Below are 25,576 nucleotides of genomic sequence, written 5' to 3' on the forward strand. Positions count from 1 at the left end.
GGTATGTCTCTATTAGTTTTGCACATCGAGAGACTGACATTTTTTCCCATTCCTCCTTGCAAAACAGCTCGAGCTCAGTGAGGTTTTGATGGAGAGCATTTGTGAACAGCAGTTTTCAGTTCTTTCCACAGATTCTCGATTGGATTCAGGTCTGGACTTTGACTTGGCCATTCTAACACCTGGATATGTTTATTTTTGAACCATTCCATTGTAGATTTTGCTTTATGTTTTGGATCATTGTCTTGTTGGAAGACAAATCTCTGTCCCAGTCTCAGGTCTTTTGCAGACTCCATCAGGTTTTCTTCCAGAATGGTCCTGTATTTGGCTCCATCCATCTTCCCATCAATTTTAACCATCTTCCCTGTCCCTGCTGAAGAAAAGCAGGCCCAAACCATGATGCTGCCACCACCATGTTTGACAGTGGGGATAATGTGTTCAGGGTGATGAGCTGTGTTGCTTTTACGCCAAACATAACGTTTTGCATTGTTGCCAAAAAGTTCAATTTTGGTTTCATTTGACCAGAGCACCTTCTTCCACATGTTTGGTGTGTCCCAGGTGGCTTGTGGCAAACTTTAAACTACACTTTTTATGGATATCTTTAAGAAATGGCTTTCTTCTTGCCACTTCCATAAAGGCCAGATTTGTGCAATATACGACTGATTGTTGTCCTATGGACAGAGTCTCCCACCTCAGCTGTAGATCTCTGCAGTTCATCCAGAGTGATCATGGGCCTCTTGGCTGCATCTCGGATCAGTCTTCTCTTTGTATGAGCTGAAAGTTTAGAGGGACGGTCAGGTCTTGGTAGATTTGCAGTGGTCTGATACTCCTTCCATTTCAATATTATCGCTTGCACAGTGCTCCTTGGGATGTTTAAAGCTTGGGAAATCTTTTTGTATCCAAATCCGACTTTAAACTTCTTCACAACAGTATCTCGGACCTGCCTGGTGTGTTCCTTGTTCTTCATGATGCTCTCTGCGCTTTTAACGGACCTCTGAGACTATCACAGTGCAGGTGCATTTATACGGAGACTTGATTACACACAGGTGGATTGTATTTATCATCATTAGTCATTTAGGTCAACATTGGATCATTCAGAGATTCTCACTGAACTTCTGGAGAGAGTTTGCTGCACTGAAAGTAAAGGGGCTGAATAATTTTGCACGCCCAATTTTTCAGTTTTTGATTTGTTAAACAAGAAAATATGTTGTTCCACTTCATGATTGTGTCCCACTTGTTGTTGATTCTTCACAAAAAAATACAGTTTTCTGTCTTTATGTTTGAAGCCTGAAGTGTGGCAAAAGGTCGCAAAGTTCAAGAGGGCCGAATACTTTCGCAAGGCACTGTAATGTTTGGAGGGAGATGCTTGGGGGAGGGATGTTTGGAGGGAGATGGGTGGGGAGGGTAGTTTGGGGGAGGGATGTTTGGAGGGAGATGGTTGGGGGGTTAGTTTTGGGGAGGGATTTTTTATTTTACCTTTATTTAACTTGGCAAGTCAGTTAAGATCAAATTCTTATTTTCAATGACGGCCCAGGGGCAGAACGACAGATTTGTACCTTGTCAGCTCGGGGGTTTGAACTTGCAACCTTCCGGTTACTAGTCCAACGCTCTAACCACTAGGCTACCCTAGTCGAGGGAGATGGGTTGGGGGGCTAGTTTGGGGGAGAGATGTTTGGAGGGAGATGGGTGGGGGGTAGTTTTGGGGAGGGATGTTTGGAGGGAGATGGGTGGGGGGGGGGTAGTTTTGGGGAGGGATGTTTGGAGGGAGGCAGATATATAGCAGACCACCTGGCTGTTAGAACGTTCTCATTCTCTGTATATTCAATTCATCTGGGGCCAATTCTTCTTCCTAAACATCTACCACACACACACACGCACACGCACACGCAGAGCTCTACAGTATAAACCTTCACCTTTTGCATGAGGCACTCTGTCATTTTGACTAATGGTGCAGATGAACTACCCTTCATTAACCTCGGCTGCAGCATCCCAAGCACCAGCCTCTTTATTCTGGTGCCCTAGTTTGGTGCCCTAGTTTGGTGCCCTAGTTTGGACCACAGCCCCTCCAGTGTATTTTTTTATTGATATTAAATGTTTTATTTTAACCTTTTATTTGCACTAGGCAAGTCAGTTTAAGAACAAATACTTATTTTTTTACAATGACGGCCTCCTGTGGGGACGGGGGCCTGGGATTAAAAATAAACAAACATACAGGACAAAACACACATCACGACAACAGAGACACAGCATGACAGCAACACACGACAACACAGCAAGGCAGCAACACACGACAACACAGCAAGGCAGCAACACACGACAACAACATGGTAGCAACACACGACAACACAGCAAGGCAGCAACACACGACAACAACATGGTAGCAACACACGACAACACAGCAAGGCAGCAACACACGACAACAACATGGTAGCAACACACGACAACAACATGGCAGCAACACACGACAACAACATGGTAGCAACACGCGACAACAACATGGCAGCAACACACGACAACAACATGGCAGCAACAAGCGACAACAACATGGCAGCAACACACGACAACAACATGGCAGCAACACGCGACAACAACATGGTAGCAACACATGACAACAACATGGAGGCAACACACAACAACATGGCAGCAACACATGACAACAACATGGTAGCAACACGCGACAACAACATGGTAGCAACACGCGACAACAACATGGTAGCAACACGCGGCAACAACATGGTAGCAACACGCGACAACACAGCATGGTAGCAACACACGACAACACAGCATGGTAGCAACACACGACAACAACATGGTAGAAACACGCGACAACAACATGGTAGCAACACGCGACAACAACATGGCAGCAAACACGGCAACAACATGGTAGCAACACACGGCAACAACATGGCAGCAACACACAACAACAACATGAGAGGAACACACGACAACAACATGGCAGCAACACACGAATACAACATGGTAGGAACACACGAATACAACATGGTAGGAACACACGACAACAACATGGTAGCAACACACGGCAACAACATGGTAGCAACACACGGCAACAACATGGTAGCAACACACGGCAACAACATGGTAGCAACACACGGCAACAACATGGTAGCAACACACGGCAACAACATGGTAGGAACACACGACAACATCATGGTAGGAACACACGACAACAACATGGCAGCAACACACGGCAACAACATGGTAGGAACTTACGACAACAACATGGCAGCAACACACGACAACAACATGGCAGCAACACACGACAACAACATGGTAGCAACACACGACAACAACATGGTAGCAACACACGACAACATGGTAGCAACACACGACAACAACATGGTAGCATCACACGACAACAACATGGTAGCAACACACGACAACAACATGGTAGCAACACACGACAACAACATGGCAGCAACACATGACAACAACATGGTAGCAGCAGCACAACATGGTAGCATCACATGACAACAAAATGGTAGCAGCAACACAACATGGTAGCAACACACGGCAACAACATGGTAGCAACACATGGCAACAACATGGTAGCAGCAGCACAACATGGTAGCAGCAGAACAACATGGTAGCAACACATGACAACAACATGGTAGCAGCAGCACAACATGGTAGCAACACATGACAACAACATGGTAGCTGCAGCACAACATGGTAGCAACACATGACAACAACATGGTAGCAGCAGCACAACATGGTAGCAACACATGACAACAACATGGTAGCAGCAACACAACATGGTAGCAACACATGGCAACAACATGGTAGCAACACATGACAACAACATGGCAGCAACACATGACAACAACATGGCAGCAACACATGACAACAACATGGCAGCAACATGGTAGCAACACATGACAACAACATGGTAGCAACACATGACAACAACATGGTAGCAACACATGACAACAACATGGTAGCAACACATGACAACAACATGGCAGCAACACACGACAACAACATGGTACGTTATTGGGCACAGACAACAGCACAAAGGGCAAGAAGGTAGCGAGAACAATACATTGCGCGAAGCAGCCACAAATGTCGGTCGCTAGCCGCAGCGGGCTGAAAAGAGGAGCGACCCCAGGGATGATCAACACCATTGTGCTACTTCTGGGGGAATTTCCAGTGGTGGGTGAACGCCTCGGTTAAAAGGGGAGGGATATGATGGAAAGGTTGATGGAGAGAGGGATGGAGAGAGGAGAAAGGGGGAGACAGAGAGAGAGGAGACAGAGAGAGAGGTCTCGAGAGCTTTGGATGAAATTGGACACAGTCACAAGTAATTTAACGTTTCACAAATTGAAGAGGGGGTGTTAATGATTGGTTCCAGGACTAACCCTCTGTCTCTTTGTCTCCACAAAAGTGTGTGTGTGTGTGTGTGCACAGACTGCAATTGTATATGTCAGCCTGTGTTTGTGCATTCATGTCATCATCGGTGACATGTGTAAAAGCCTGTGGGAGTGTGTTGACATGTTTTTGTTGGTGTCTCGGAGTGTGTGTGCATACACATTCCCTAGGCCCCGCTCTGTCTCTGGTCTCACCTATATGGTTATAGTTACCATCTCTCCCACACAATAGTGTGTGTGTGTGTGTGTGTGTTGGTAGAGCATGGTGCTTGCAACACCAGGGTTGTGGGTTCGATTCCCACCGGGGACCAGTACGAAAACGTATGCACTCACGACTGTAAGTCTCTCTGGATAAGAACATCTGCTAAATGACCCCCCCTCCCAACCCTCCTCTCCTCCCTCCCCTTCCTGCTCTCCTCTGTCTTTCCCCTCCTCCTCTTTCCCCTCCTCACTCTCCTCTTTCCCCTCCTCACTCTCCTCTTTCCCCTCCTCCCTCCCCTTCCTGCTCTCCTCTGTCTTTTCCCTCCTCCTCTTTCCCCTCCTCACTCTCCTCTTTCCCCTCCTTCCTCCCCTTCCTGCTCTCCTCTGTCTTTCCCCTCCTCCTCTTTCCCCTCCTCACTCTCCTCTTTCCCCTCCCCACTCTCCTCTTTCCCCTCCTCACTCTCCTCTTTCCCCTCCTCACTCTCCTCTTTCACCTCCTCACTCTCCTCTTTCCCCTCCCCACTCTCCTCTTTCCCCTCCCCACTCTCCTCTTTCCCCTCCTCACTCTCCTCTTTCCCCTCCCCACTCTCCTCTTTCCCCTCCCCACTCTCCTCTTTCCCCTCCCCACTCTCCTCTTTCCCCTCCCCACTCTCCTCTTTCACCTCCTCACTCTCCTCTTTCACCTCCTCACTCTCCTCTTTCCCCTCCCCACTCTCCTCTTTCCCCTCCCCACTCTCCTCTTTCCCCTCCTCACTCTCCTCTTTCACCTCCTCACTCTCCTCTTTCACCTCCTCACTCTCCTCTTTCACCTCCTCACTCTCCTCTTTCACCTCCTCACTCTCCTCTTTCCCCTCCCCACTCTCCTCTTTCCCCTCCCCACTCTCCTCTTTCCCCTTCTCACTCTCCTCTTTCCCCTCCCCACTCTCCTCTTTCCCTTCCCCACTCTCCTCTTTCCCCTCCCCACTCTCCTCTTTCACCTCCTCACTCTCCTCTTTCACCTCCTCACTCTCCTCAATGCTCTCTTGCTTTCCTCCCCTCCCTCTTTCCTCTCTTCCCTCGCCTCCTTTCCTCCCTCCCCCTCCTCCCTCTCCTCCCTCCCCCTCCTCCCTCTCCTCCTTCCTCTTCTGCTTTCCTCTCTTCCCTCCCTGCTCTCCTCTCTTCCCTCGCCTCCTTTCCTCCCTCCCCCTCCTCCATCTCCCCCCACCCCTCCCCGCTCTCCTCCCTCCCTGCTCTGCTACAGTACACTATGTGGATTAACCCCGTAGATCTGTTAGCTCAGACCTGTAGACAAGGGGTTACGCAGGAGAGAGGGGGGGGGGGGGCTGCTGCTGCTATCTGTTAGTGGGTGTTTTAGAGAAACATAACAGGTAGTTCAAGAGAGTGAAACTGTGTTATGTGTATCCTGGGTTACCTTGAGAACCATCCAGAAACGGTTCTCCTAGCTCTGTTCTTGTATCGGCGACGTGGGCGGTTCTCTGGCAACGTGTTGCCACGGTAACGGGACATAACTGCACAGCCTGATGTCTTTTTAAGAGAGATGTTGTCATCCCTCTCCTTAGCGACGCCTTGACGCCACCAGTGATCCTCCTCTTCCAAGAGGCTTTAGACAGACGCTCTTCACATTAAATACGCAGCAGTATAGGCTATAGTCACAGACAGACAGACAGACAGGCTATAGTCAGACAGACAGGCTGTAGTCACAGACAGACAGGCTATAGTCACAGACAGACAGACAGGCTGTAGTCACAGACAGACAGGCTATAGTCACAGACAGACAGACAGGCTGTAGTCACAGACAGAGAGACAGACAGACAGGCAGGCTATAGTCACAGACAGACAGGCAGGCTATAGTCACAGACAGACAAGCAGGTTGTAGTCACAGAGAGACAGGCAGGCTGTTGTCACAGACAGACAGACAGGCAGGCTGTAGTCACAGACAGACAGGCAGGCTATAGTCACAGACAGACAGGCAGGCTGTAGTCACAGACAGACAGGCAGGCTGTAGTCACAGACAGACAGGCAGGCTGTAGTCACAGACAGACAGGCAGGCTGTAGTCACAGACAGACAGGCAGGCTGTAGTCACAGACAGACAGGCAGGCTGTAGTCACAGACACACAGACAGGCAGGCTGTAGTCACAGACACACAGACAGACAGGCTGTAGTCACAGACAGACAGGCAGGCTATAGTCACAGACAGACAAGCAGGTTGTAGTCACAGACAGACAGGCAGGCTGTAGTCACAGACAGACAGACAGGCAGGCTGTAGTCACAGACAGACAGGCAGGCTGTAGTCACAGACAGACAGACAGACAGACAGACAGACAGACAGGCTGTAGTCACAGACAGACACTATACTTATTTTCCACCATAATTTGCAAATAAATTCATAAAAAATCCTACAATGTCATTTTCTGGATTTTTTTCCCTCATTTTGTCTGTCATAGTTGAAGTGTACCTATGAAGAGGCCTCTCATCTTTTTAAGTGGGAGAACTTGCACAATTGGTGGCTGACTAAATACTTTTTTGCCCCACTGTATATTAGATGTATGATGTACTATATTAGAAGTATGATGTTCTATATTAGAAGTATGATGTTCTATATTAGAAGTATGATGTTCTATATTAGAAGTATGATGTTCTATGTTAGAAGTATGATGTTCTATATTAGAAGTATGATGTTCTATATTAGAAGTATGATGTTCTATATTAGAAGTATGATGTTCTATATTAGAAGTATGATGTACTATATTAGAAGTATGATGTACTATATTAGAAGTATGATGTTATTAGAATTACTGTCAACCTACAATATTGCCATATCATTATAAATACAGTTTATGCGGGTTTTATACACATTTTCTGTAGAAATAGCCTCTAAAATATATGTAAACAAACCGTACATCTTTGGGGGAAAGCTGTGAACGGTATTGTATGATACAATATCAAAACTTGTTGCATTTACAACTTGTCTAAGTCCTATCATCGACTGATGTCAGTCAGTGTACAGGACTAGGTGACTGTTGAATCCATACCAAATCAAATGTATTTATATAGCCCTTCGTACATCAGCTCATATCTCAAAGTGCTGTACAGAAACCCAGCCTAAAACCCCATACAGCAAGCAATGCAGGTGTAGAAGCACGGTGGCTAGGAAAAACTCCCTAGAAAGGCCAAAACCTAGGAAGAAACCTAGAGAGGAACCAGGCTATGAGGGGTGGCCAGTCCTATTCTGGCTGTGCCGGGTGGAGAGGAACCAGGCTATGAGGGGTGGCCAGTCCTATTCTGGCTGTGCCGGGTGGAGATTATAACAGAACATGGCCAGAACAATGTTCATAAATGATAATAATGAAATAATAATAATCACAGTAGTTGTCGAGGGTGCAGCAAGTCAGCACCTCAGGAGTAAATGTCAGTTGGCTTTTCATAGCCGATCATTGAGAGTATCTCTACCACTCCTGCTGTCTCTAGAGTTAAAAACAGCAGGTCTGGGACAGGTAGCGCGTCCGGTGAACTGGAGCAACAGCACGGCCAGGTGGCCTGGGGACAGCAAGGAGTCATCATGCCAGGTAGTGCAGAGGCAATGTCCTAGGGCTCAGGTCCTCTGAGAGCGAGAAAGAAAGAGAGAATTAGAGAGAGCATACTTAAATTCACACAGGACACCGGATAAGACAGGAGAAGTACTCCAGATATAACAAACTGACCCTAGCCCCCCGACACATAAACTACTGCAGCATAAATACTGGAGGCTGAGACAGGAGGGGTCAGGAAACACTGTGGCCCCATCCGATAATACCCCCGGACAGGGCCAAACAGGAAGGATATAACCCCACCCACTTTGCCAAAGCACAGCCCCCACACCACTAGAGGGATATCTTCAACCACCAACTTACCATCCTGAGACAAGGCCGAGTATAGCCCACAAAGATCTCCGCCACGGCACAACCCAAGGGGGGGGCGCCAACCCAGACAGGAAGATCACGTCAGTGACTCAACCCACTCAAGTGATGCACCCCTCCTAGGGATGGCATGGAAGAGCACCAGTAAGCCAGTGACTCAGCCCCTGTAATAGGGTAAGAAGCAGAGAATCCCAGTGGAAAGAGGGGAACCGGCCAGGCAGAGACAGCAAGGGTGGTTCGTTGCTCCAGAGCCTTTCCGTTCACCTTCACACTCCTGGGCCAGACTACACTCAATCATATGACCCACTGAAGAGATGAGTCTTCACTAAAGACTTAAAGGTTGAGACCGAGTCTGCGTCTCTCACATGGGTAGGCAGACCATTCCATAAAAATGGAGCTCTATAGGAGAAAGCCCTGCCTCCAGCTGTTTGCTTAGAAATTATAGGGACAATTAGGAGGCCTGCGTCTTGTGTGTATGTACAGCAGGACCAAATCGGAAAGATTGGTAGGAGCAAGCCCATGTAATGTTTTGTAGGCTAGCAGTAAAACCTTCAAATCAGCCCTTGCTTTGACAGGAAGCCAGTGTAGGGAGGCTAGCACTGGAGTAATATGATCACATTTTTTGGTTCTAGTCAGGATTCTAGCAGCCGTATTTAGCACTAACTGAAGTTTATTTAATGCTTTATAGCCGGAAAGTAGAGCATTGCAGTAGTCTAACCTAGAAGTGACAAAAGCATGGATAAATTTTTCTGCATAATTTTTGGACAGAAAGTTACGGATTTTTGCAATGTTACGTAGAATAAAAAAAAAGCTGTCCTTGAAACAGTCTTGATATGTTCGTCAAAAGAGAGATCAGGGTCCAGAGTAACGCCGAGGTCCTTCACAGTTTTATTTGAGACGACTGTACAATCATCAAGATTAATTGTCAGATTCAACAGAAGATCTCTTTGTTTCTTGGGACCTAGAACAAGCAGTGGGTTTACATTTACATTCCAGAAGAGTACAGGCCACCCCTCATAGCCTGGTTCCTCTCTAGGTTTCTAATCTCCACCCGGCACAGCCAGAAGAGGACAGGCCACCCCTCATAGCCTGGTTCCTCTCTAGGTTTCTAATCTCCACCCGGCACAGCCAGAAGAGGACTGGCCACCCCTCATAGCCTGGTTCCTCTCTAGGTTTCTAATCTCCACCCGGCACAGCCAGAAGAGGACTGGCCACCCCTCAGAGCCTGGTTCCTCTCTAGGTTTCTAATCTCCACCCGGCACAGCCAGAAGAGGACTGGCCACCCCTCATAGCCTGGTTCCTCTCTAGGTTTATAATCTCCACCCGGCACAGCCAGAAGAGGACTGGCCACCCCTCATAGCCTGGTTCCTCTCTAGGTTTCTAATCTCCACCCGGCACAGCCAGAAGAGGACTGGCCACCCCTCATAGCCTGGTTCCTCTCTAGGTTTCTAATCTCCACCCGGCACAGCCAGAAGAGGACTGGCCACCCCTCATAGCCTGGTTCCTCTCTAGGTTTCTTCCTAGGCTCTGGCCTTTCTAGGGTTTTTCCTAGCCACCGTGCTTCTACACCTGCATTGCTTGCTGTTTGGGGTTTTAGGCTGGGTTTCTGTACAGCACTTTAAGATATCAGCTGATGTACGAAGGGCTATATAAATACATTTGATTTAGAGTCACAGGACCAGGTGACTGTTGAATCCATACTGGTGGGTTTACATGTAGAGTTACAGGACCAGGTGACTGTTGAATCCATACTGGTGGGTTTACATGTAGAGTTACAGGACCAGGTGACTGTTGAATCCATACCGGTGGGTTTACAGGACCAGGTGACTGTTGAATCCATACTGGTGGGTTTACAGGACCAGGTGACTGTTGAATCCATACTGGTGGGTATGTAGAGTTACAGCCTCTTCCCCCCCCTCGGTTAATGTTGCATCTGGATGTTAACTGTCGCCATATGATGGAACCGGGCCACACGTGGAAATGCTCTCTTTCTTCCTGGGTCTTGAATACTTGCCCAGAGCCTCTAGGGGGGCAGCCCCATCCCAAATATTCACCCTCTGTTTCATATCAATGTCATATGCAAATGAGTAATTTACCACACAGGCCTGACATCATTCACTTTCAAATCACATTTTATTTGTCACATACACATGGTTAGCAGATGTTAATGCGAGTGTAGCAAAATGCTTGTGCTTCTAGTTCCGACAATGCAGTAATAACCAACGAGTAATATAACCTAACAATTTCACAACAACTACCTTATACACACAAGTGTAAAGGAATGAATAAGTATATGTATATAAAAATATATAAATGAGTGATGGTACAGAACGGCATAGGCAAAATGCAGTAGATGGTATCGAGTACAGTGTATACATATGAGATGAGTAATAATGTAGGGTATGTAAACATTATATAAAGTTGCATTGTTTAATGTGGCTTATGATACATTTTTTACATACATTTTTCCATTATTAAAGTGGCTGGAGTTGAGTCAGTGTGTTGGCAGCAGCCACTCAATGTTAGTGATGGCTGTTTAACAGTCTGAAGGCTTTGAGATAGAAACTTTGAACTGCACTGTGTGTTTCCAGGCAGTAGGACCTGCCATCATTCACTTTGAACTGGACTGTGTGTTTACAGGAAGCAGGGCCTGTCATCATTCACTTTGAACTGGACTGTGTGTTTACAGGAAGTAGCAACAGCGTGACTTTAGATCATTGGCACGTATTCACCAAAAGCCACAAAATATACCTGAATGGATGTCTGCAAATATGTCAACCACGGGAGTCCTCTTACATTTGGGAACTTTCCTATTGATCAAACAACCATGAAATGGTAGGCTCTCTCTCCCTCAGTTGTACACATAATCAACAACTAGTGTTAGCCAGAGCGAGATGTGCTCAAATTTAACGAGGGAGTGTTTAGATAAACCCTCTCAAACGTTTTCAGCTAGTTGGCCATCAAAATCGCCCTGATAAACGATGGAGGAATTAGTAGCCTGCTCGTCCTTCTGCAGCTCGCCTGGCAACGCATGCTGGTCCCGACCCACGTTTTGACAACTGAATGGGGGAACCTGCCTGCCCGCCCATTTCGATCGATGCCAAATACATATGATTGACAACTTGAGAGATGCTAACTGTGGATATTTTTTTTATTTTTTATTTTACCTTTATTTAACCAGGCAAGTCAGTTAAGAACAAATTCTTATTTTCAATGACGGCCTGGGAACAGTGGGTTAACTGCCTGTTCAGGGGCAGAACGACAGATTTGTACCTTGTCAGCTCGGGGGTTTGAACTCGCAACCTTCCGGTTACTAGTCCAACGCTCTAACCACTAGGCTACCCTGCACTGTCATTTGAAGTAGCTAGTTAGCAAAGAGATTCACATTACTTGCTAGCTAACGAAATGACACCTGCAGCATCTCTAGCTGTAGCCAACGGAAAACGACATGAGGGGGAAAAAAGTCATTCACTTACCAACTTCTCCTATGACATGACATCCTCCCAGCAGCTAACTAGCTAGCTAGCTAGCTAATGTTAGGCTCCCATGTTTTTAGCTAAATAAATAGCTAGTTCCATAAATAGATACGCTAGCCCAGGGGTGTCAAACTCAATCAGCGGGCAGGCTCCTAAATGTAACTTCTGGTCCCGTTCCACTACTAAATGTAACTTCTGGTCCCGTTCCATTCCTAAATGTAGCTTCTGGTCCCGTTCCACTCCTAAATGTAACTTCTGGTCTCGTTCCATTCCTAAATGTAACTTCTGGTCCCGTTCCACTCCTAAATGTAACTTCTGGTCCCGTTCCACTCCTAAATGTAACTTCTGGTCCCGTTCCACTCCTAAATGTAACTTCTGGTCCCGTTCCACTCCTAAATGTAACTTCTGGTCCCGTTCCACTCCTAAATGTAACTTCTGGTCCCGTTCCACTCCTAAATGTAACTTCTGGTCCCGTTCCACTCCTAAATGTAACTTCTGGTCCCGTTCCACTCCTAAATGTAACTTCTGGTCCCGTTCCTAAATGTAACTTCTGGTCCCGTTCCTAAATGTAACTTCTGGTCCCGTTCCTAAATGTAACTTCTGGTCCCGTTCCTAAATGTAACTTCTGGTCCCGTTCCTAAATGTAACTTCTGGTCCCGTTCCTAAATGTAACTTCTGGTCCCGTTCCTAAATGTAACTTCTGGTCCCGTTCCTAAATGTAACTTCTGGTCCCGTTCCTAAATGTAACTTCTGGTCCCGTTCCTAAATGTAACTTCTGGTCCCGTTCCTAAATGTAACTTCTGGTCCCGTTCCTAAATGTAACTTCTGGTCCCGTTCCTAAATGTAACTTCTGGTCCCGTTCCTAAATGTAACTTCTGGTCCCGTTCCTAAATGTAACTTCTGGTCCCGTTCCTAAATGTAACTTCTGGTCCCGTTCCTAAATGTAACTTCTGGTCCCGTTCCTAAATGTAACTTCTGGTCCCGTTCCTAAATGTAACTTCTGGTCCCGTTCCTAAATGTAACTTCTGGTCCCGTTCCTAAATGTAACTTCTGGTCCCGTTCCTAAATGTAACTTCTGGTCCCGTTCCTAAATGTAACTTCTGGTCCCGTTCCTAAATGTAACTTCTGGTCCCGTTCCTAAATGTAACTTCTGGTCCCGTTCCTAAATGTAACTTCTGGTCCCGTTCCTAAATGTAACTTCTGGTCCCGTTCCTAAATGTAACTTCTGGTCCCGTTCCTAAATGTAACTTCTGGTCCCGTTCCTAAATGTAACTTCTGGTCCCGTTCCTAAATGTAACTTCTGGTCCCGTTCCATTCCTAAATGTAACTTCTGGTCTCGTTCCATTCCTAAATGTAACTTCTGGTCCCGTTCCATTCTTAAATGTAACTTCTGGTCCCGTTCCATTCTTAAATGTAACTTCTGGTCTCGTTCCATTCTTAAATGTAACTTCTGGTTCCGTTCCACTCCTAAATGTAACTTCTGGTTCCGTTCCTAAATGTAACTTCTGGTCCCGTTCCATTCCTAAATGTAACTTCTGGTTCCGTTCCTAAATGTAACTTCTGGTCCCGTTCCATTCCTAAATGTAACTTCTGGTCCCGTTCCACTCCTAAATGTAACTTCTGGTCCCGTTCCACTCCTAAATGTAACTTCTGGTCCCGTTCCACTCCTAAATGTAACTTCTGGTCCCGTTCCACTCCTAAATGTAACTTCTGGTCCCGTTCCATTCCTAAATGTAACTTCTGGTCCCGTTCCATTCCTAATTGTAACTTCTGGTCCCGTTCCATTCCTAATTGTAACTTCTGGTCCCGTTCCTAAATGTAACTTCTGGTCCCGTTCCTAAATGTAACTTCTGGTCCCGTTCCTAAATGTAACTTCTGGTCCCGTTCCACTCCTAAATGTAACTTCTGGTCCCGTTCCACTCCTAAATGTAACTTCTGGTCCCGTTCCATTCCTAAATGTAACTTCTGGTTCCGTTCCTAAATGTAACTTCTGGTCCCGTTCCATTCCTAAATGTAACTTCTGGTCCCGTTCCATTCCTAAATGTAAATGACTGACTCCTGGATGAGCTCCAAAGAATACAATCAATATATTTTAAGTGGCTTTGCATGGTCTCTGATCCATGATGACAAAGAGATCCATATGTTCTCTGCTCTCCCCGCCCGCTCCAAAGCAACACTGAGAAGACCACAATGATGAGGTTGAGAATGAATGGAGAGAAACCTTATGAACCTATGGTGTCCAGTTGTCAATACACAGAGACCCATTTGGTGATTGGAACCGTCGGTGCAGCCGGAAACGATTCAAAGCAACGCTTCTGACCACAGAACACCAGATGTCCATTTTCTGTTAATTTCCTGACTATTCTACATGTTCAATCGCCAGCGTTCGTCAACGTTTTTTGTGGAGTTTTTGTCAGAGCTGGTTTGCATCAGGGTTTCATGTGTAAATAGTTCACTTCAGAGCTATATCTCAGCCCTTGGTTACTGGCCTCAGGGTAAATATCTCAGCCCTTGGTTACTGGCCTCAGGGTAAATATCTCAGCCCTTGGTTACTGGCCTCAGGGTAAATATCTCAGCCCTTGGTTACTGGCCTCAGGGTAAATATCTCAGCCCTTGGTTACTGGCCTCAGGGTAAATATCTCAGCCCTTGGTTACTGGCCTCAGGGTAAATATCTCAGCCCTTGGTTACTGGCCTCAGGGTAAATATCTCAGCCCTTGGTTACTGGCCTCAGGGTAAATATCTCAGCCCTTGGTTACTGGCCTCTGGGTAAATATCTCAGCCCTTGGTTACTGGCCTCAGGATAAATATCTCAGCCCATGGTTACTGGCCTCAGGGTAAATATCTCAGCCCTTGGTTACTGGCCTCTGGGTAAATATCTCAGCTCTTGGTTACTGGCCTCAGGGTCAATATCTCAGCCCTTGGTTACTGGCCTCAGGGTAAATATTTCAGCCCTTGGTTACTGGCTCCAGGGTAAATATCTCAGCCCTTGGTTACTGGCCTCAGGGTAAATATCTCAGCCCTTGGTTACTGGCTCCAGGGTAAATATCTCAGCCCTTGGTTACTGGCCCCAGGGTAAATATCTCAGCCCTTGGTTACTGGCCTCAGGGTAAATATCTCAGCCCTTGGTTACTGGCCTCAGGGTAAATATCTCAGCCCTTGGTTACTGGCTCCAGGGTAAATATCTCAGCCCTTGGTTACTGGCCCCAGGGTAAATATCTCAGCCCTTGGTTACTGGCCCCAGGGTAAATATCTCAGCCCTTGGTTACTGGCCTCAGGGTAAATATCTCAGCCCTTGGTTACTGGCCCCAGGGTAAATATCTCAGCCCTTGGTTACTGGCTCCAGGGTAAATATCTCAGCCCTTGGTTACTGGCTCCAGGGTAAATATCTCAGCCCTTGGTTACTGGCTCCAGGGTAAATATCTCAGCCCTTGGTTACTGGCTCCAGGGTAAATATCTCAGCCCTTGGTTACTGGCCTCAGGGTAAATATCTCAGCCCTTGGTTACTGGCCCCAGGGTAAATATCTCAGCCCTTGGTTACTGGCCTCAGGATAAATATCTCAGCCCATGGTTACTGGCCTCAGGGTAAATATCTCAGCCCTTGGTTACTGGCCTCTGGGTCAATATCTCAGCCCTTGGTTACTGGCCTCAGGGTAAATATCTCAGCCCTTGGTTTCTGGCTCCAGGGTAAATATCTCAGCCCTTGGTTACTGGCCTCAGGGTAAATATCTCAGCCCTTGGTTACTGGCTCCAGGGTAAATATCTCAGCCCTTGGTTACTGGCCTCAGGGTAAATATCTCAGCCCTTGGTTACTGGCCCCAGGGTAAATATCTCAGTCCTTGGTTACTGGCTCCAGGGTAAATATCTCAGCCCTTGGTTACTGGCCTCAGGGTAAATATCTCAGCCCTTGGTTACTGGCTCCAGGGTAAATATCTCAGTCCTTGGTTACTGGCCTCAGGGTAAATATCTCAGCCCTTGGTTACTGGCCTCAGGGTAAATATCTCAGCCCTTGGTTACTGGCCTCAGGGTAAATATCTCAGTCCTTGGTTACTGGCCTCAGGGTAAATATCTCAGCCCTTGGTTACTGGCCCCAGGGTAAATATCTCAGCCCTTGGTTACTGGCCTCAGGGTAAATATCTCAGCCCATGGTTACTGGCCTCAGGGTAAATATCTCAGTCCTTGGTTACTGGCCTCAGGGTAAATATCTCAGCCCTTGGTTACTGGCCTCAGGGTAAATATCTCAGCCCTTGGTTACTGGCCCCAGGGTAAATATCTCAGCCCTTGGTTACTGGCCTCAAGGTAAATATCTCAGCCCTTGGTTACTGGCCCCAGGGTAAATATCTCAGCCCTTGGTTACTGGCCTCAGGGTAAATATCTCAGTCCTTGGTTACTGGCCTCAGGGTAAATATCTCAGCCCTTGGTTACTGGCCCCAGGGTAAATATCTCAGCCCTTGGTTACTGGCCTCAGGGTAAATATCTCAGCCCATGGTTACTGGCCTCAGGGTAAATATCTCAGCCCATGGTTACTGGCCTCAGGGTAAATATCTCAGTCCTTGGTTACTGGCCTCAGGGTAAATATCTCAGCCCTTGGTTACTGGCCTCAGGGTAAATATCTCAGCCCGTGGTTACTGGCCTCAGGGTAAATATCTCAGCCCTTGGTTACTGGCCTCAGGGTAAATATCTCAGCCCTTGGTTACTGGCCTCAGGGTAAATATCTCAGCCCTTGGTTACTGGCCTCAGGGTAAATATCTCAGCCCTTGGTTACTGGCCTCAGGGTAAATATCTCAGCCCTTGGTTACTGGCCCCAGGGTAAATATCTCAGCCCTTGGTTACTGGCCTCTGGGTAAATATCTCAGTCCTTGGTTACTGGCCTCAGGGTAAATATCTCAGCCCTTGGTTACTGGCCTCAGGGTAAATATCTCAGCCCTTGGTTACTGGCCTCAGGGTAAATATCTCAGCCCTTGGTTACTGGCCTCAGGGTAAATATCTCAGCCCTTGGTTACTGGCCTCAGGGTAAATATCTCAGCCCTTGGTTACTGGCCTCAGGGTAAATATCTCAGCCCTTGGTTACTGGCCTCAGGGTAAATATCTCAGCCCTTGGTTACTGGCCCCAGGGTAAATATCTCAGCCCTTGGTTACTGGCCTCTGGGTAAATATATCAGCCCTTGGTTACTGGCCTCAGGGTAAATATCTCAGCCCTTGGTTACTGGCCTCAGGGTAAATATCTCAGCCCTTGGTTACTGGCCTCAGGGTAAATATCTCAGCCCTTGGTTACTGGCCTCAGGGTAAATATCTCAGCCCTTGGTTACTGGCCTCAGGGTAAATATCTCAGCCCTTGGTTACTGGCCTCAGGGTAAATATCTCAGCCCTTGGTTACTGGCCTCAGGGTAAATATCTCAGCCCTTGGTTACTGGCCTCAGGGTAAATATCTCAGTCCTTGGTTACTGGCCTCAGGGTAAATATCTCAGCCCTTGGTTACTGGCCTCAGGGTAAATATCTCAGCCCTTGGTTACTGGCCTCAGGGTAAATATCTCAGCCCTTGGTTACTGGCCTCAGGGTAAATATCTCAGCCCTTGGTTACTGGCCTCAGGGTAAATATCTCAGCCCTTGGTTACTGGCCTCAGGGTAAATATCTCAGCCCTTGGTTACTGGCCTCTGGGTAAATATCTCAGTCCTTGGTTACTGGCCTCAGGGTAAAGTCAGCGGTTGGATTTTCCTCTTTTTCCTCATCACTTCTCAGGAATGATAACTAGAGTTTGATGAAATCGCCTGGGTTGTGTGGGAGGGGGGAGGGAAGAGGAGGAGGGAAGAGAGAGAGGGAGGGGGGAGGGAAGGAGAGAGAGGGAGAGAGGGAGGGGGGAGGGAAGGGGAAGAGGGAGGGAGAGAGAGAGAGAGGGAGGGGGAGGGAAGGGGAAGAGGGAGGGGGAGAGAGGGGGAGGGAGAGGGGAAGGGGGGAGGAGGGAGGGAGAGGGGGAGGGGGGAGGGACGGGAGAGAGAGAGATAGAGAGGGAGGGAGAGGGACGGGAGAGAGAGAGGGACGGGGAGGGAAGGAGAGAGAGAGAAGGGGAGGGAAGGAGAGAGAGAGAGAGATGTTCCACCGTGGCACAGCCTCACCCAGGGTACAGTTCCAGGATATATCCCAAATGGCAACCTATTCCCTATATAGGGGTGCTATTTGGGCATTACCAGGCACCAACTAAGACAGTCAAGCAGCCACACCCACAGGGAGCCTAAGGGCAGGGCAACACCAGGCGGCTCCAGCCTCGTGGCTGGCTCAGAGAAATCCATCCAGCAGGTTGGTGCCAAGCCTGTGGTGGTTTGAGAAGTAGAGCTCTTCTGTGACTCTCCCTGAAGTATGACCTCTCCTCTCAGAGCATCCTGGTCACAGCCTGACGCAGGGTTCTGTTAAGTACAGTAACACACACACACCTCCCTGGTGTTAGGTACAGTAACACACCTCCCTGGTGTTAGGTACAGTAACACACCTCCCTGGTGTTAGGTACAGTAACACACCTCCCTGGTGTTAGGTACAGTAACACACCTCCCTGGTGTTAGGTACAGTAACACACCAGAACATATGGAAAAGCAGACAGTGTTGTGTTCTAGTTTGGAACCATGTTCATAAGAGTTTGTTAACGCTCCCTGTCTGTCGTGTCTAGCTACTCAGAACTACCTCCTCTCTGTCTGTCGTGTCTAGCTACTCAGAACTACCTCCTCTCTGTCTGTCGTGTCTAGCTACTCATAACTACCTCCTCTCTGTCTGTTGTGTCTAGCTACTCAGAACTACCTCCTCTCTGTCTGTCGTGTCTAGCTACTCAGAACTACCTCCTCTGTCTGTCATGTCTAGTTACTCAGAACTACCTCCTCTGTCTGTCATGTCTAGCTACTCAGAACTACCTCCTCTGTCTGTCATGTCTAGATACTCAGAACTACTTCCGCTCTGTCGTGTCTAGCTACTCAGAACTACCTCCTCTCTGTCTGTCGTGTCTAGCTAATCAGAACTACCTCCTCTGTCTGTCGTGTCTAGCTACTCAGAACTACCTCCTCTCTGTCTGTCGTGTCTAGCTACTCAGAACTACCTCCTCTCTGTCTGTCGTGTCTAGCTACTCAGAACTACCTCCTCTCTGTCTGTCGTGTCTAGCTACTCAGAACTACCTCATGTCTGTCTGTCGTGTCTAGCTACTCAGAACTACCTCATGTCTGTCTGTCGTGTCTAGCTACTCAGAACTACCTCATGTCTGTCTGTCGTGTGTAGCTACTCAGAACTACCTCATGTCTGTCTGTCGTGTCTAGCTACTCAGAACTACCTCATGTCTGTCTGTCGTGTCTAGCTACTCAGAACCCTCTCATGTCTGTCGTGTCTAGCTACTCAGAACTACCTCCTCTCTGTCTGTCGTGTCTAGCTACTCAGAACTACCTCCTCTGTCTGTCATGTCTAGCTACTCAGAACTACCTCCTCTGTCTGTCATGTCTAGATACTCAGAACTACTTCCGCTCTGTCGTGTCTAGCTACTCAGAACTACCTCCTCCCTGTCTGTCGTGTCTAGCTAATCAGAACTACCTCCTCTCTGTTTGTCGTGTCTCGCTACTCAGAACTACCTCCTCTCTGTCTGTCGTGTCTAGCTACTCAGAACTACCTCCTCTCTGTATGTCGTGTCTAGCTACTCAGAACTACCTCCTCTCTGTCTGTCGTGTCTAGCTACTCAGAACTACCTCATGTCTGTCTGTCGTGTCTAGCTACCCAGAACTACCTCATGTCTGTCTGTCGTGTCTAGCTACTCAGAACTACCTCATGTCTGTCTGTCGTGTCTAGCTACTCAGAACTACCTCATGTCTGTCTGTCATGTCTAGCTACTCAGAACTACCTCCTCTCTGTCATGTCTAGCTACTCAGAACTACCTCCTGTCCGTCGTGTCTAGCTACTCAGAACTACCTCATCTCTGTCATGTCTAGCTACTCAGAACTACCTCATGTCTGTCTGTCGTGTCTAGCTACTCAGAACTACCTCATGTCTGTCTGTCGTGTCTAGCTACTCAGAACCCTCTCCTGTCTGTCGTGTCTAGCTACTCAGAACTACCTCCTCTCTGTCCGTCATGTCTAGATACTCAGAACTACCTCCTCTCTGTCTGTCATGTTTAGCTACTCAGAACTACCTCCTCTCTGTCATGTCTAGCTACTCAGAACTACCTCCTCTCTGTCATGTCTAGCTACTCAGAACTACCCCTCCTCTTCCTCTCACTGTATTTGGATGAAGAAGTGATAAGAATCCTTCGTCTCCTGGGCCATGAGTTTATCTAGACAGGAGAGTCTTCATCTCCTGGGCCAGGAGTTTATCTAGACAGGAGAGTCTTCATCTCCTGGGCTAGTTGTTTATCTAAGACAGGAGAGTCTTCATCTCCTGGGCTAGTTGTTTATCTAGACAGGAGAGTCTTCATCTCCTGGGCCAGGAGTGTAATCTAAGACAGGAGAGTCTTCATCTCCTGGGCCAGGAGTTTATCTAGGACAGGAGAGTCTTCATCTCCTGGGCCAGGAGTTTATCTAGGACAGGAGAGTCTTCATCTCCTGGGCCAGGAGTTTATCTAGACAGGAGAGTCTTCATCTCCTGGGCCAGGAGTTTATCTAGACAGTAGAGTCTTCATCTCCTGGGCCAGGAGTTTATCTAGACAGGAGAGTCTTCATCTCCTGGGCCAGGAGTTTATCTAGACAGGAGAGTCTTCATCTCCTGGGCCAGGAGTTTATCTAAGACAGGAGAGTCTTCATCTTAGAATGAGGCCGTGCGACCAGCCGAGACATAGCAATGCACACACACACACTGCAAAGCCAGTAGTGAAAGCCAGGATATGAGGTCACTCTGACCCTGTTTAAGGACACTGACCCTCCTTTCCTCTCTTCCCTTATCCCCTCCCTTCTCCCCTTCTCCCCTCCTCTCTCTCCTCTCTCCCCTTCTCCCCTCCTCTCTCTCCTTCTCTCCATATCTCTCTCCCTCCTCTCTCTCTTCTTATCGGCATCCTCTCTCTCTGATGTTGTCCGTCTGTGGACACGGTACTTTGAAATGCTCCGTCAGCCAGATGTCAACATGTTGGCTGCTTCCTACTGTATGTGAACAGGATAACCGTAACCCATTCATGCCCTGCTCTCCCTCCACCTCTCCCTCTCTCTGTGGCTCTGTCACTCTTATGCTCTCCCTCCATCTCCCCCTCTCTCTGTGGCTCTGTCACTCTCCTCCACTCTCTGTAGTCTGTCTCTCTGTATACTGTCTGTCTGTCTTTCTCTAGTCTGTCTGCCTCTTTCTCTTCCCCCTGCCTTTGCTGTTCTGGGCTTCGGTGCTGGCCAACTCCTCGCCGCACTCTTTTCTCTCTCGCTTCTCTTCCTCTCTCTTGTCTCTCTCTCTTCTCTTGCTCTCCTTCTCTTCTCTTCTCTCGCTCTCTCTTCTCTTCCTCTCTCTCTCTTGTCTCTCTATTGTCATCTCTGAATACTGTGCCAAGTCCCCAGTTAAACACTCTCCCCATCGTTGAGACGGGGGGAAGGACTTACTTACATGTGTACTGAATACTGAGCTTCTAAGTCACTAACATGCCAAGACCTGTCTCAGAAGACTGTCAATGTTTCCTGAGCCAGACCTGTCGCAGGAGGCTGTCACTGTTTCCTTAGCAAGACCTGTCTCAAGAGACACTCAATGTGTCCTGAACCAGACCTGTCTCAGGAGGCTGTCAATGTGTCCTTAGCAAGACCTGTCTCAAGAGACACTCAATGTGTCCTGAACCAGACCTGTCGAAGGAGGCTGTCAATGTGTCCTGAGCCATGGAAAAAAACACAATCAGAACAGCAGTGTTAAAGCTACCCTGCTCTTAGCTTATCCTGCTGGACTTAGTGAGAGGAAGTGGACACATTGATACATTGACGCTAGAGCCGAGGCTGCGTTATAACTGATTGCAAGATAACAGGAGAACGTTTGAATCACGTGGAGTCGAATCATCTTAGGTAAAGAGGAAATTCGGCAACTCTTGGAGAACGGTGGAAGTTGATGAAAATGCTTCTTTGTGGTTTAAAGTCAAAACCAACATGTTTCAGCCCTTCGGTTTCATCAGGGTTTTAAGTCACATAATATTTAGTTTTGGTTTGCACTAGATCTGTAGTTGGATAGAGATTGAAGGTCTGGAGATCTGAATCTTCTGCCCATGTGTTCCTTTACATAACTTACCTCTGAACCCAGTCCTTTGTGTTCCCAGGCCTTTAAATGTTACCTAGCCTCTAAACCCAGGCCTTTAAATGTTACCTAGCCTCTAAACCCAGGCCTTTAAATGTTACCTAGCCTCTAAACCCAGTCCTTTGTGTTCCCAGGCCTTTAAATGTTACATAGCCTCTAAACCCAGGCCTTTAAATGTTACCTAGCCTCTAAACCCAGTCCTTGGTGTTCCCAGGCCTTTAAATGTTACATAGCCTCTAAACCCAGTCCTTTGTGTTCCCAGGCCTTTAAATGTTACCTAGCCTCTAAACCCAGTCCTTTTTTTCTCCAGGTCTTTAAAGGTGAATTTCAGCTACCTGAGTTTCTAAGAGAACAATCTCAGGTACAGTAACTATTCTGCCTGTAGTTATGTTCTGCAGCTATCTATATTAGTGGCAAAATGGTGGCCGCTGTTCATTGGAAATCTGGTTACAATTTTACATCTGCTTTTTCCATGAATTTCTCGTCTCGTTTTTTGTTGTTGTTGGTCATGATGACATGCTGTCTATGACCTAAGTTTTTCTGTCTGTTGTACTGTAGTCTAGACTGTTGTTCTCCGGTCTCATTTCTCACCTTTTGTGTTCGTGTTTTTAGGAACACTTCCTCTGACATTCAGCGGTTTGTGAGCTATAACCACATTGTCTGTCTCCTGTTGGTCCTTTTTTTGATTTGTCACTGAACTGATGTGTTGTTTTTTGGGGGAAGAGTTCTACTGCCACCGTGCGACAGCAAGCACACACGACATGCTGCCAGCAACACAGCTTGTGAACACTGATTCTGGGAAGTGTTGTTGTTGTTGCGCAGAGCCATGATGAATTTGACTTCTTTCTACAGTTCATACTTTTTTGACACAAACGTTGATTTACAACACACAGTCCCATAATGCACCATCCCTCCTACTCCAGTCCCAGACCAGAGAATTCCCATAATGCCCATCTTCTCTCTCTAGCTTCAGAAGACTCCAGAGAAACCTACACCCCAGTTAGGGGAGAAGCAGATGAACCATCCTTCTTTTCCAGACCAGAGAATTCCCATAATGCCCACAAGTCTAACAAGTCTATCTTCTTCTTCTTCTCTCCAGCTTCAGAAGACTCCAGAGAAACCTAACCCGCCACAGGTGGGTAGCATAACCCAATTGAATCTTCAGTCCCAAATGGCACCATATTCCCTACCTGGGTCCTGATCTAAAGTGATGCACTACATAGAAAACAGGCCTTTTAGGGGGATACCCTTAATCGATCCAGCCCTCACCGTAGATACTTTACTTAAAATACTTTTTCCTAAACTTCTCCTTGAGTAAAACAAAAAATTGACCAGAAGAAAAGAGTGCCCCCTACTGGCCCTCCAACACCACTTCCAGCAGCATCTGGTCTCCCATACAGGGACCGACCCTGCTTAAAGCAAGCCAGCAGTGGGATGCAGGGTGGTATGCTGCTGGCATAGGGAATAGGGTTCCACGTGGGATGAATTCATAATCTTTCTGGTAGTTTCCATCTGATTTGTGAAATACATTGTCTGTCTGTGTGAGACTTCTAAACTCTGTGTTTTGTGTGTGTTTTAGAGCCAGACTAGGCAGCGATGGACAGAGGAAGATATCCAATAAACTCAGCATCATCTTTTGGGGACCTTCGTGCTCTTCCATGGACACGACTTGATATAACCGTTTTCATCACACACACGCACACACACACACACACACACACACACACACACACACACACACGTTGGCCTGTGTCAGTGGGGGACCGGACCACCTTGGCTTGGAGAACTCTTTTGGCCTTCGATGTTGTACTGTAAACTAATGATGTGTTTTGTCACTAAAATGGTGACCAGAAAATGTTGATGTTATGTTATGTTTCTTTCTTGTCTAGGGCTGCAAAATTCTGGCAAATTTCAAAAGATTCCTAGATTTTTTCCAGAAATCTCATTTGGAAGATTCCGGAGTTCAGCAAGAAATCTGTAATGCTACAACTAGGATTTCCTGAAAACTTTTTGAAATTTGAGGAAATGTTTGCAGAATTTTGCAACACTATTCTTGTCACACCATGCTCATCTGGATTTGTAGTTTTTATGATTTTCTTCTGGCTATATATATAAAAAAAAAAAAATCTGTGATTCTGTTGTAAGAAACTACAGTGGACTTTAAATGTAAATCTAAAAAAAAAAGTACAGTATTTATAGATGAAATGTAGCTTTTCGAAGATGCTATATCTATTTTAATGTTTCATTTTGTTTTTGTCATTTTGCCTTTTCTATCGTGCAATTCCATGGGTACTGTGATGTACAAGATCCTAGTTAAGTATTGACAGTGATAAAGATGGCATTTTGTAACGTGTTTTTTTTTTTTTTTTACGGAGATGGTATGATGAATTATGAAAGAGGGTGGTAGGTAATGGTCGTAAACCACGGCCATGAAGGGAGAAAAAACGAACAGGGTTTCAGCTGAGGAAGACAGGGGAGAAAATCCAAATTTGCCAACTTGACTGTTCCTCAGATTGAAAGTAGTCTATGGGTCAGGGGAGAATGGAATCCATATTTCAGTTTACTGTAAACAGCCACTACAAACGTCACCTAAACTTTAGCCCAGAGCTAGCTTGAACTCAATAATAACGTGATTGGTGCAACCGTGTTCATTCAAGCAGGGGGATGAGAAAGCACTCAGCGTCTCATCGTATCTTCTTCATAGAGCATGTAGTTATGGCTCTTGTCATGAATTAGTTCACTATAAAACAGAGGACAAAACATTAGGAACACCTTCCTAATATTGAGCTCTCGGGTCATGGACTTGAAAATGTTCCGCAGGGATGCTGGTCCATGCTGGCTGAAGGTCCATGCTGGTCCATGTTGGCTGAAGGTCCATGCTGGCTGAAGGTCCATGTTGGCTGAAGGTCCATGCTGGTCCATGTTGGCTGAAGGTCCATGCTGGTCCATGTTGGCTGAAGGTCCATGCTGGCTGAAGGTCCATGCTGGCTGAAGGTCCATGCTGGCAGAAGGTCCATGCTGGCAGAAGGTCCATGCTGGCAGAAGGTCCATGCTGGCAGAAGGTCCATGCTGGCAGAAGGTCCATGTTGGCTGAAGGTCCATGCTGGCTGAAGGTCCATGCTGGCTGAAGGTCCATGCTGGCTGAAGGTCCATGTTGGCTGAAGGTCCATGCTGGCTGAAGGTCCATGCTGGTCCATGCTGGCTGAAGGTCCATGCTGGCTGAAGGTCCATGCTGGCTGAAGGTCCATTCTTGATCCACAGAGGAAACTGTTGAGTGTGAAAAACCCAGCAGCGTTGCAGTTCTTGACACACTCAAAACCGGTGCGCCACCAGGCACCTACTACCGTACCCCGTTGAAACCCGGTGCGCCACCAGGCACCTACTACCATACCCTGTTGAAACCCGGTGCGCCACC

General features: G+C 47.3%; 1 protein-coding gene across 7 annotated transcripts in view; it reads left to right on the plus strand.

Moving 5' to 3' along the window:
* The window catches only part of LOC139383133 (protein-tyrosine sulfotransferase 1), a 66,536-nt gene extending 41,577 nt beyond the window's left edge, over positions 1-24,959 (plus strand). Inside the window, exons 4-7 of one of the 7 annotated variants that reach the window (XR_011628699.1) lie at positions 22,472-22,522; positions 23,129-23,301; positions 23,348-23,431; positions 23,741-24,959. Coding sequence is in view for 6 of the 7 variants with exons in the window: in XM_071127480.1 (XP_070983581.1) it covers positions 23,129-23,296; positions 23,741-23,782 (210 nt within the window). In the remaining variant the exon portion in view is untranslated. Of the gene's footprint in view, positions 1-22,471; positions 22,523-23,128; positions 23,302-23,347; positions 23,432-23,740 lie in introns of those variants that run through there. The other 6 variants (XM_071127481.1, XM_071127482.1, XM_071127480.1 and 3 more) reach the window with 6 other exon arrangements.
* Positions 24,960-25,576: the final 617 nt, after the last annotated feature.

The sequence above is a fragment of the Oncorhynchus clarkii genome, chromosome 24, assembly GCF_045791955.1.
Source record: "Oncorhynchus clarkii lewisi isolate Uvic-CL-2024 chromosome 24, UVic_Ocla_1.0, whole genome shotgun sequence".
NCBI lineage: Eukaryota > Metazoa > Chordata > Actinopteri > Salmoniformes > Salmonidae > Oncorhynchus > Oncorhynchus clarkii.